Source organism: Myotis davidii, unplaced genomic scaffold (assembly GCF_000327345.1).
Source record: "Myotis davidii unplaced genomic scaffold, ASM32734v1 scaffold96, whole genome shotgun sequence".
Taxonomy (NCBI): Eukaryota; Metazoa; Chordata; class Mammalia; order Chiroptera; family Vespertilionidae; genus Myotis; species Myotis davidii.
In genome coordinates this window covers 12,062,006-12,074,369 of record NW_006289416.1, presented here as the reverse complement: position 1 = coordinate 12,074,369, position 12,364 = coordinate 12,062,006, and the positions used below count along the sequence as shown (strand labels likewise).

The 12,364-nt window shown below is 37.1% G+C and overlaps 1 protein-coding gene across 1 annotated transcript in view; it reads left to right on the top strand.

The window, feature by feature from the left end:
- The window catches only part of CCDC102B (coiled-coil domain containing 102B), a 91,214-nt gene that overhangs the window by 59,895 nt on the left and 18,955 nt on the right, over positions 1-12,364 (top strand). Inside the window, exon 5 of the mRNA XM_015562769.1 lies at positions 7,285-7,455. Coding sequence (XP_015418255.1) covers positions 7,285-7,455 — 171 coding nt within the window. The remainder of the gene's footprint in view (positions 1-7,284; positions 7,456-12,364) is intronic.

Sequence of the window (12,364 nt, the reverse complement as noted above, 5' to 3'; positions counted from 1 at the left end):
TATATATATATATATTCCTCATTAAATAGAGAACATTGTTTAGATTTACAGTTAAACAGACATGGTAGGTGAGCAATATGTTTGGCTGTCTGGAAACCATTAGCAACCTGACAAGAACAGTTTTTCTGGAATCATGTGAATAAGTAATAGAGTCAAAAAGCAATTGTGCAATGAAGAACTGGGTAAAACAACTATAGAAAATTATATATATATATTCCTCATTAAATAGAGAACATTGTTTAGATTTACAGTTAAACAGACATGGTAGGTGAGCAATATGTTTGGCTGTCTGGAAACCATTAGCAACCTGACAAGAACAGTTTTTCTGGAATCATGTGAATAAGTAATAGAGTCAAAAAGCAATTGTGCAATGAAGAACTGGGTAAAACAACTATAGAAAATTCTTTTAGAAAGTTTTACTATGAAGGGGAATAGATGTATGGGCTATATCTTGAATTGAGCATAGAATCAAAAGAGGATTTTGTTTGAGGGTTTTTGTTATTTTTCAATGTAGAGTTGTTGGGTGTTTTATGATAGTGACTTTCTAAGTCTTCTCAAATCTTTCATGTTTGCTTTATTGTACCTTCAAATGTGCTCCTATTACAATATCCTTGTACTCACTAAACTCTTTTTTATTTATTTGTTTAGTTGCTTGCATCTAAAACTACATCTCTGAGGGTAGGAACTGTGACTGGTTCACACCACCAGCAACTTGTGGTATATTAGAGTGTGTTTTATAAAACCACTTTAGTAAACTTTTTTTAAGATTGGAGACAAAGAGTATGTATTATTTCCCTATTGATAGGGTACATGCCCTCTGGAACTTGTCATACATGGAATGAACTTCTATTTAATCAATACAGAACTTAACAATATTGACTGTTTACTATATATGGTCCGATTTTAGTTCTGCCAATCATTGGCTGTGTGCAGGCATTAATTAGAGCACAGTGAGGATAGTTTATTCTTGTGGTAATCTCTCTATATAAAAGCCCAGTGACTGAAACGGTGGAATGACCAGAGTGACTGGTGGCTATGACGTGCACTGCAGCAGCCAACCAGCCTGATCTGGGCCCAGATCAGCCCTCCACACAGCTGGCCCGGCCCCTGATTGGCTCCCAACACCCCAATCAGAGGTGGGCTGGCTGGCCAACCACCCACGGCCCCTCCCTCTGGCCGGCCCTGTCCCCCAATCAGCCTCCAACACCCCAATCAGGGGCAGGGCCAGCCAGCCATCTGCCCATGCCCCTTCCCCACCTGCCCGGCCCAAAGGGCCCCCATTGGGGTGGGCCAGCTGGACCCCACTTGTACACAAATTCGTGCACCAGGCCTCTAATAACAGTAATAATTAGCTATGTATAAAACAGGTATGTACATATTATATGTTATATACATATAATATGTACATATAATATGTTATATACATATAATATGTATATATATAATATGTACATATATACACATGTATTGGTACATAGTTGACTGTGCACTACAGGCTTTTGAAATAGGTGCTATTATTTATTACATTTATTATCGAAGAAAAAAATCTTTACTAACATGGACGCCAAGATTTCTCCTGGGGTGAAATGACAAAATGTGAATTGTGAGATTAGAGCTGTATTTATTGTAACACCTAAAACATAAATTAGATTTCAATCTCTTTATACCAGAATTTTAAGACCTTTACTCAGTCTGCCAACATCACTTTGTCCCCCGCCCCATCCTTTATCTCAATACCTAATGCTTTATTTTTGTACTTTTTACAAAGCTCTCCCACATGCCTGTAATACCTTTATCCCTCTGACATGTCAACTTCTTGACATTGTATGTTTGATGTTATCTTCCTTTCACTTTCTAATGAAAGCCTGTCCATAAAAAAGTGTAAGAAAGTAATATTCCCTGCCACATCTGTCTCAACATATTTTTCCCCAAAGATATTATTTTAGATCAGATCAACTTAAAACATGACAAAAATAAATAGCAATTGATATATAACAATAAATGATTATTATGATCTCATAATTTATATTCTAAATTCAACAATTTATAATTATTGAAAGAAATGATGTGTGCACAAAGGACATATTTTACACAACTTGATATTTTTATTATTTAAAAAACTAATTTAGTTTCTACCCCCATAATATATTTAAATTGTTATTTATATTTTGAACACTGGAGAAGAATAATTATTTCAGGTAATTATGGACATTCATGGATTTCAAAATGCCTTTTTAGGTAATTCTACAATATAATTGAGAATTGATAGGAGAATAAAAATTTAAGAATTTAATTTAAAATCCTAAAAATAATGTTTTAGAAAATAATATTAAATGATGTATTAGCAACTAGCAAATTAGAAAGGTAACCATCCTTAGAAAAATTGTTTGATGTATTTGGTGCTTGTAACTAAAACATTTTATATATATGAGAGAGAGAGAAAGAGAGAGATATCTATGTAGATAGCCTTTTTGTGATTAAATTGAAGTCATATCTTTTCTGCTAGTAAAAGTATTGACTATCTCTAAAGTCTGTACAGTATTTTCAAAATTCTACAATTAGACCTCTGATTTCCTATAGGCCTGACTACTAATTAGGTTAATTTACACACTTCCACATGATTCTAAATTGCTTCTACTGTGTGTGTGTATGTTTATATGTGTACACAATATTAATTGACTAGTAAGAAAAAAGAATCTATATTATAAAGAGGTAATATGCAAATTAGGCCAGGACTCCACAACGCATCATGACCAGACAGGAGGAGGTTGCATGCGCAGGTGAGGCCAGAAGTGGAGACGAGACAGAGGCAGGGGGGCCTGCCTGGGCCGGTGTGATGGCTTGGGCGGCCCGGAGCAGACACAGGCAGAGGAGCAGGGGGACACTGCGAGTCAGGTAGGGGTCCTGGCCCCCTGCGGTGCCGATCCAGCCTGACTCCCGTGGTGGCCGGTGCTGTGCGAGTCAGGCGCAGGTCCCGGCCCCCTGTGGGGTGCCTCCTCCTGAGATTTCAATCGCGTGCTGGGCCTCTAGTCTTAAATAAATGTATATGTAGGTAGAAATGAACAGATCATATGATAGGTAATTTTAAAATAACACTGTGAATCATTGTTTACATTTGAGCAATCAAGAAAGCATCTCAGAAGGAATCATATTTAAACTAGTGCCTGAATTATAATTGGAAAAAAACTGAATTTATAGAAATAACATATAATACTTTAAAATTCTCTGTATGCCATTTTGTTTTTTTCAAATAGGTACATATAAACTTGATTTATTTTTTTACAGCCTCTCATGTCACTTTCAGTTATAAGAAAATGGTGTTTTAGTTCTGTCAACTTGCCAAAATCAAAATCATTTAAGCCTCAGTACTTGATGTATCAGCTACAAAATTAATTCTAGATGGAAAGCGATATCCTTACATACAAGAGCACAAACTAATGCATGAATTCATAAGCCATATATGAAATTGAAAGCCTGTCTCCAATCCTTTACATCACTAGGGAGTCAATCTATTTGAGAAACGAATATTATCCTATCAAAAATATCTGTATTCAAACACATTGCATATGATTATTGTTATATGAAGCTCCACTATTAATATCCATGTACACTTATGAAGGCTTGTGAAGTATATTTACTGTCCAGCTGTATAGCTTTAGATCTTTAGATTTACAGAGACTTACACACTGACAAATAATTTGAAGGAGTGTATATTTTTTATGCTTTCAGATTTTCTTTCTCCACTAAAATAAAGCACAAACATTTCACATCACTGTTTGTTGTTTTCTACTATTAAAATATATTGAAATAAGCTTGCTACAGAAACTGCTCAGCCACTGGAATGTGACAATGATGATTTAAGAATTAAATTTAATAGGTATATTTTTATTCTTTTTATTCCCTTAAACATTCCATACTGTCAATAGTTTCCTCTTTATTGAATTTCTGATCTTCCATTTTCTTGAATTTCTTGTTATATTTCATTCTAATACTCCTGATTTTTTTCTTGTCTCTGGAACAGCCCTCCCTTTATCTTATTTATTAATATATTTTTTCTTGTTGATAGTATTACAGATGTTTCCCACTTCTCCCTCTTTATCCCCCTTCTTCCAGGCTCTCCCCCCCCCCCCCCCATTTTCCCTCCCTTCCCCCCTCTGCCTATCCCCTCCCCTGCTCCTCAGGTCTTCCCCACCCTATTGTCTGTGTCCATGGGCTCTGCATATAAGTTATTTGGTTTATTTCTTCTGTGGATTCTTTTCTCTCTTCCAATTCCTTTAAGGTTTATTAATCTTGGGATTATGACTTCAATTGTTTTTTACTCCTCAGTGGAATTTTACCCACTTTCACACTGCAAACTACAAGCTTCACTTCTAAACTGAGTCCTTACATCTTTCTTACCCCACTACTGCCCTCCACCTCCCACCCCCCGTACAGACTAGTATGTTCAGCTCCTTACTGGACATGTCCCTGGTGTCCCAGGTATATACATCTCAACTTTTCCAAAACTGAGATGTATCTCCTCTCTTCCAACCTGCTCTTCTTTCTGTATGTCCTCATTTGGTGAAGGGCACCACCACCCCATCAGAGCTGAAGCAGAAAGAAAGGAATTACTCTTAACTACAATGTTTTTCTCACCATTCTCATCCTGTGAATGAGGAAATTCTGTGGGTTTTTATCCCCTCAGATCTTTGACTATCTCTCTCTCCTCATCCCTGCTGCTAGTTTCTTAGATCCTTGTCTTTGACCTGACTCATTGCAATAGTCTTCTAACTGGTCTAATTTCATTTCACTGTTGACCCATCAGTCAATCTTCTATGCTTAGTCTTATTTAAAATTGCGATATAGTTGACATATAACATTATATTAAAGTGTACAACATACTGATTCAATATCCTATATAATAAAAGGATATATGCAAATCGACTGAATGGCGGAATGACTGGTTGCTGTGATGCACATTGACCACCAAAGGGCAGATACTCAACGCAGGAGCTGCCCCCTGGTGGTCAGTGCGTCCCCACATGGTGAGTGCCACTCAGCCAGAAGCCTCTCCCGCCTCTGCAGCAGTTCTAAGGATGTCCGACTGAGACTGACAGCTTAGGCCCTTTCCCCGGGGAGCGGGCCTAAGCCATCAGTCAGACATCTCCCAAGGGCTCCTGGACTGTGAGAGGGTGCGGGCCGGGCTGAGAGACAGCCCCCCAACCCCACATGCATGAATCTCATGCACCAGGCCTCTAGTTTATATATATTTCAAGATGATCACTACAATAATTCTAATTAACATCCATCACCATATGGTTAAAATTTTATTTTCTTGTGATGAAACATTTTAAGATCTGCTGTCTTGGCAACTTTCAATATACGGTAGAGATTTATTAATTTTAGTTATCATGCTTTACTTTATAGCCTCAGGACTTATTTTATAACTGGAAGTTGTACCTTTGACCATGTTCACCCATTTTACTTCACGTTCCCCCACCACAACCACTTATCTGTTCTTTGTATTTATAAGGTGTTTTTATTTTTAGATTCCACATATGAGATCAGACAGTGTTCATCTTCCTCTTTGTCACTTAATCTCACTTAGTACAAAGCTATCAAAATCCACCCATGTTGTTGCAAATCAGAGGATTTCCTTTTTTATGGCTAAATAATATTCCATTATGTGCAACAAATTTTCTTTATTCACCATCCACTAGTGAAGACTCGTGGATGCACTGTGGATTCTTCTTCCATGTCTTGGTTATTGTAAATAATGCTTTAGTGACTTGGGGTGCAGAATATATTTTTGAGATAGTGTTTTCATTTCCTTATGATACATTTCCAGAAGTGGGATTGCTGGGTCATAAGGTTGTTGTATTTTTAATTTTTTGAGGAACATCCACACTGTCTTCCACAGTGGCTGCACCAAGTACATTCCCACCAACGTTGCACAAGGGTTCCCTTTTGTCCACACCCTTGCCAATGCTTGTTATTTCTGGTCTTTTCCATAACAGTCATTCTAACAGTTGTGAGGTGATATCTCCTTGTGGTTTGATTTGCATTTTTTAGGAAATTAAAGAAATAACCTTGGATTTTCTTTAAGTTTTATAATGTTATGAGGAACTAGAGGTTATTCTTTTTATAGTTTCAATAAAGATATTTTCTACAATGATAGTACAGTTAATTTGCATAGACATTTTTAAAAATGAGAGGCAACATTAGTAATCTGAGGGCAATTAATGTAACCTGTTGATTAATATTTTGTGGGGTGTTGAATATAATAAGACAGGTTGAAGACCCAATCACTTCCTGATAAATTCACTGGTTTTCACAGGACAACCTCTTGCTTAGGTCTCTGAGACACACTCAGGTCATTTCAGAATGGCGCCTGGAATAGAGTGACAGTAGCAGCACAAATCCTACTTCTTAGGGAACTAATTAAAATCCGGTAGTCTGCTAATTTTAAATACATATGCTGACTTAGAAGATGAACAACTCTTCTTGCACTTATTTTTATTATATTTTATTCTGCCCTTATAGAGATGTGATTTCTTCCTTTGGAAATCTTACATAAAACCTAAATTTGCATAACCCCAGAAACCAGTCATTGATTCAAGAACATGAAGAGCTGCGTTTTCACCCAACCATTGTGGCTCAATGATTGAGCATGGACCCCATGCACCAAGAGATCTCTGGTTGAATTCCCGGTCAGGGCACATGTCTGGGTTATGGGCTCCATCCCCAGTAGGGCGTGTGCAGGAGGCAGTTGATCAATTCGCATCCATGTTTCTATCTTTTTCTCCCTCTCTCTCTAAAAATCAATTAAAAATATATTAAAATCATTTTTTTAAAATATATTTTATTGATATTTTACAGAGAGGAAGCGAAAGAGATAGTTAGAAACATCAATGAGAGAGAAACATCGATCAGCTGCCTCCTGCACATCTCCTACTGGGGATGTGCCTGCAACCCAGGTACATGCCCTTGACCGGAATCGAACCCAGGACCCTTCAGTCCGCAGGCCGATGCACTATCCACTGAGCCAAACTGGTTTTGGCGTATTAAAATAGTTTTTAAAAAGAGCTGCATTCTCTTAGCCACTTCAGCCACCTGCAAATACATTTTCTGCTTACGGTTATGCTAATCATCACATTTCATTGCAGAAATATAGAGTTACAGATGAAGAGATGCATCATCTGAATTCTTCCTGACATGCTTTTCTCCTTGTCCAAAGAAGTTACTATTCTTCTGACTTTATGGGAGTGGATTATAAACAATGGGATCCCTGCTTTCTCTTGATAGGAGCTGCTGGACCTTCAACACGCCTACTATAGACTCAGCAGCCAACACCAGGCGAAAACAGCAGAGCTGACTCTTGCCAACCACCGAGCCGATCAGAGTGCGGCCGAGGTAAAGAAACTGCGATTTGGAGTGGATGAACTAAAACAGAGACTCAACCAAAAAGAAAATAAGGTACCTTCTACATCAACATACACTAGATAGCGTCAAAGTAGCTCTTCATAGTATATAGAAAGCATTTTTCTCCTCTACTAACAGAGAGCTTTAATTGGGCTAAAAAATTTACATTTTAAACACCAAAATCAATTTAAAAATGTAACTGCAAGGAAAAAAATATTATCTAGATAATGTGCTCATCTTTGTGTTGCTAAAAGTGTATTTTTATGCATGCACTAGAGCTTTTCTCAAAGCTTTATAAATAGCCCAAGTACAAGCAGTGACTCACTGTGGTAGGAGTTGTTCAAGTTTATTGTGTACACACCAAAAAGTTAGCAAACTGGGAGCATTCAAACCCAAACAGGGGTGTATTGTTATCAAGCTGCCGATAGAGCCCAGAGCAGGGACTACCTGTTCTTCAGTGATTGGTTACAGTGTGGGAATTTTCAGTGGTTAACTCCTATTGACCTTGGGAAACAGTTCAAATTCTGCCTAGGATGTCCAGAGGTGTAAGCAAGAAATGACCAAGGTTAAGTTGGTCTCGAAAAATAAGCTAAATTACACTGTGTCTGTATGACTACACTGGTTCCATCTGCTCGGGGAACCAAAACGGTTGGTCTTCATTTGGTTTTGATTCCAACAATTCAAATACGCTTCAGCATGGGTACACGTGTGTGCGTGTGTGTGTGTGTGTGTGTGTGTGTGTGTGTGTGTTTATATATGGGCACAGTATCCCTGAGGCTTGGTGTTTTAAGTTTTAAGCTTTCAGCCTATATATCAGAGAAATGTTATATTTGTAATGATTACATGTTATGTCACATATTAGGATATATATTCTCTCCAGTGCTCTCTGGTGTTTAAAAGAACAAAGCCCTCTTGTAGTGTTGTGTACGGCCAACTCGTTAATGGCTTATGGAATCTTTAAGAGGCCTCAGTGTGATGTCCTTAAAGCACACCTGCAACAGGTAGGTGATTTCAGCTACCATTACAAACAACAAAGAAATATTTGTTTTGAACAAAACACAGTCCCATCTGTCAGTGTGATTGTGAGACCGTCACCGCATGGCAGCAGTTACTTCAGGTGGTATTCTTGTTCCTGCACCTGCTCCTGAGGCAAAACAAACAAAGCCATTAGTTCCCTGGTTAGAAAGACTATTTCAAGACAATGCCAAACAGTTGGAACTTTAAAAAATTAAACTGAATTCCTATTCCAAGGGGGTAATTAAATAACAGAACACATTTTACATTTGGAGGGTTAATTTTTAACCAAAAGTATTCCAGTCTAGCAAACTACATTTTCTTCCCTAGTAAGATTATATGAAAGCAGAAAGATTTGCCTAGCAAGGTTCCTATATTGTTCCCTGCTCTTCCTGGCCCCTACTTTTGGGTGGGCATTTGATCCTTAATGTGGTTCTTTTTATGAAGGTGTATATGTACTTTTTAATTGTGTGCATGTACACTGGGTGGGACTGTAGACCAGTAAGTCAGAATAGGAAGATGGTAGGAAGGCTCAAGAGAATGGTTCTAGGTTTTTATGTTGTCATGGCTATTTATTCCTGAGAATGGCTTTAATATGCAAGTATTTGTTGGACATGGTGATAACTAATTCTCTGTGTTTGCCAATATAGTCTTTAAAAATTGCTTGGGACTGAGCCATTGGCAAGGAAATGATAAAATTCTGTAGGGTTCAAGGGCTAATGAAGCATTAGTTCCCAAAGACCTGAGTCAGCAGTCTAATCATGTAATTTTTAAAAATAGCTGTGGTATCTGTCCTATTTTCCCAGCACCATTTATTGAAGAGACTGTCTTTACCCTATTGTATATTCTTGCTTCCTTTGTCATAGATTAATTGACCATATAGGAGTGGGTTTATTTTTGGGCTCTCTATTCTGTTGCATTGATCAAAATGTATGTTTTTATACCAGTGCTATTATGTGTGGATTCCTAGGGCCTCGTAATATAGTTTGATATCAGGTAGTGTGATACCTCCAACTTTGTTCTTCTCTTTCAAAATTGCTGTGGCTACTTGGGTTTTTCGTGCTTCCATATAAGTTTTGGGATTATTTTTTTCTAGTTCTGTAAAAAAAAAAAAGCCATTTTTATTCTGATCATTTCTCTCTTCTACATAGGTGTGTTTATTGCAATTTTCCTTGCCTTGTTTTACTATAGTATATTGGGTGTGTTTGTATCGGAGGGGAGTGCATTACTTGTCTTTTGAGTATATAGATTTCTGGAGCAAAAGAATACATTTTGAGATCTGATATAGATATTATCATTAGATATTTGACTTTCAGACCAATGCTGAGATTGGAAGATTGCTTGGGTAATTTTTCTTATGGAAAGGGTAAAAACTGTTTAATAGGTATGGAGGAAATCAAATAGTTTGTGACTAAGAGCATATATTACATTATATTGAGTGAGTGTGCATGTGTGTGTTTTGATACTTGCAGCCCTTTTCTGTGGGAAGAATGTAGTCCCAACCAAAACAGTGGGCACGGTCCTCTGATTTGCCAAATGAAATTTGTGCTGCTATTTAGTAGAACCTTTTAGAACCATAGTTCCATATGGATAAGTATTTAGATAGATTTCATATTTGATGCCTAGAAGTAGATGTGTATAAATACACATTCAACATACAGAACATTTCAGTGTTCTTTATATTCAATCAGTTGGTCACCAGAAAGGACTGACCCAAAGCACTCTTAACTGGTATGAATTTTGTAACCTGGATTATTTTATTGTAGTTGTCAGATCTCCAGCTTTTCTCTGATAAAGGTCATCACTATTTTGGGTGACTGGGAATGAAATCTTTTTTTTTTTTTAAGGTTCTTATTGTTTTTAGAGAAAGAGAAAGGAAGAGTGAGAGAAACATCGATTGGCTGTCTCCAGCACACACCCTACTGGGGATCAAGCCCGCAACCTGGGCATGTGCCCTGACCAGGAATCCAAAGACCTCTTTGGTTCATGGGTTGACGCTCAACCACTGAGCCATCCTGGCCGGGCAGAATGAAATATTCTTCATGAAAATAAGATTTTGCATTAGATAGCAGCCAGTATTTTCCCAATTTGACTTATTGTTGAGAAGCCAGGAAAATTCTGCTGAGCCTTTTAATTTCATACTAGCAAATTCTTCACATTGCAATTAGTTAAAATTAATTTAAACTTGAAAATACAAAGTTTCTAACTCCCTCAAGTCAACAGATTTTAAATAAATAAAGAGATATTAATTCTCTACTGCAGAAAGAAAAGATATTTTGGGGCCATAAGAGAAAACCCAGGGTCTTGTTTAAAAAGCAAATTAGAAAAATTTCTCTTTTAGATGACTTGCTTTTCTTTAAGCAAATTGTTTTTAAAAATTTAATTTGATATATATTTGTTAGAAGCTAAACATTCTCTTGTAATCATTTCTTTGAATTCTTTCTGGGATTGTATATTACATTATATAATGACAAAATTTAACTGGAACTTAATTACCATAATGCAGGACCTGTTACATACATATCCACATTAAAATACCAAAATAACTGACACCTTCAATAAATATGGTAGAGAAAACAGTATAATGAATGATATAATAATGCAATAAGCAAAACTGTTACAGCACAAATGCAACCTAAACTCACAAATGTATTTCTGTAGCACATAAGAAGCAAGGAATACAATATAAACAATTACTAAGACACATGGTGTTCTGCACTGTAAAATTAATATCAGGAAGGCTAAAAGACAAAACGAGATGAGGTTTGCTGAAGAATCTTTTAAATTTTGTAAACCATATCACATCACATAAGAAGGAAAAATAAATGGAAAATTTAATAATTATTCCACCATAGTATATTATTTCAGTATACTGATTTCAAATACCTAGACAATTTTATGCATAATTACAGTCATCATTTACAAAAAATATACTCTACTTTATAAATTACCATAGCTAGTTTTCATGTTGCTTTGTAGTTTCATAGATGGTATTTCAAGGGCTTGTATAATATTTCCTTGGATATAAGTTTATTTAATCAATTAATCTTCCCTGATTTAAAGCCATTTGGATTTTCTTTTCCCAACATAATTCTATGTGATTACTTTTATTTATAGACCATTTTTCCCCATTGGAAAAAGAAGTTTAGTATGTGGAATTCTTTGCTTAAAAAATACGAATATAATATGATTCTTTATATAGGCAGTATTACCAAATTTCTATGCTCCTCAATGATAGGTCAGATTGTAGAAATGTTGATGCCATCAAGTGTCAAACCTTAACCTCATCTTAACTAATGCAAAAGCATGTTAAATATTAGGTTATCTATATATTTATGGGCCCAGCACGCTTCCGCTGCGCAACTCTGATTCCGTACTTATCTATATATTTAAAAGGCTAATATGTTAGTGTCCTTCCACCTGTCTGACTAGTTGCTATGATGTGCACTGACCACCAGGGGGAAGATGCTCAATACAGGAGCTGCCATGACACACACTGGTCATTTTCAGAGAAACAGCAGCATGGACCTGGTGCTGACAAAGCAACACTTGGCTTCCCCCAAGTGGGACACAGGCCCCGCCACTACCACAGAGCAACACCCCACCAAATTGCAGCTGATGCTGCTGGGACCAGATGGCACACAATGTGGTCCACAGCCCAGCCCGGAAACAGTGGCTGTGGGTGCTGGGTAATGACATCACATAGCAACACCTGGCTTCTTCTGCCTAGTGACTAGCCTCCTTTCAGTTTCTTCAGCCCAGGAACACAACTTGCTTTATAGCCAGGTGCAAACATTTCACACTTTAATCAAATATCTGTGAAGCATTTTCCCATGCCTCATCTCATTTGATCCTCACAGAAGCCCTGAGTAGGTAGATAAGAGACTCGGTGAAATCCTATTTTCTTTTCATTAGCTGGAAAACAGAGATTTAGAAAGCTTAGGAACTT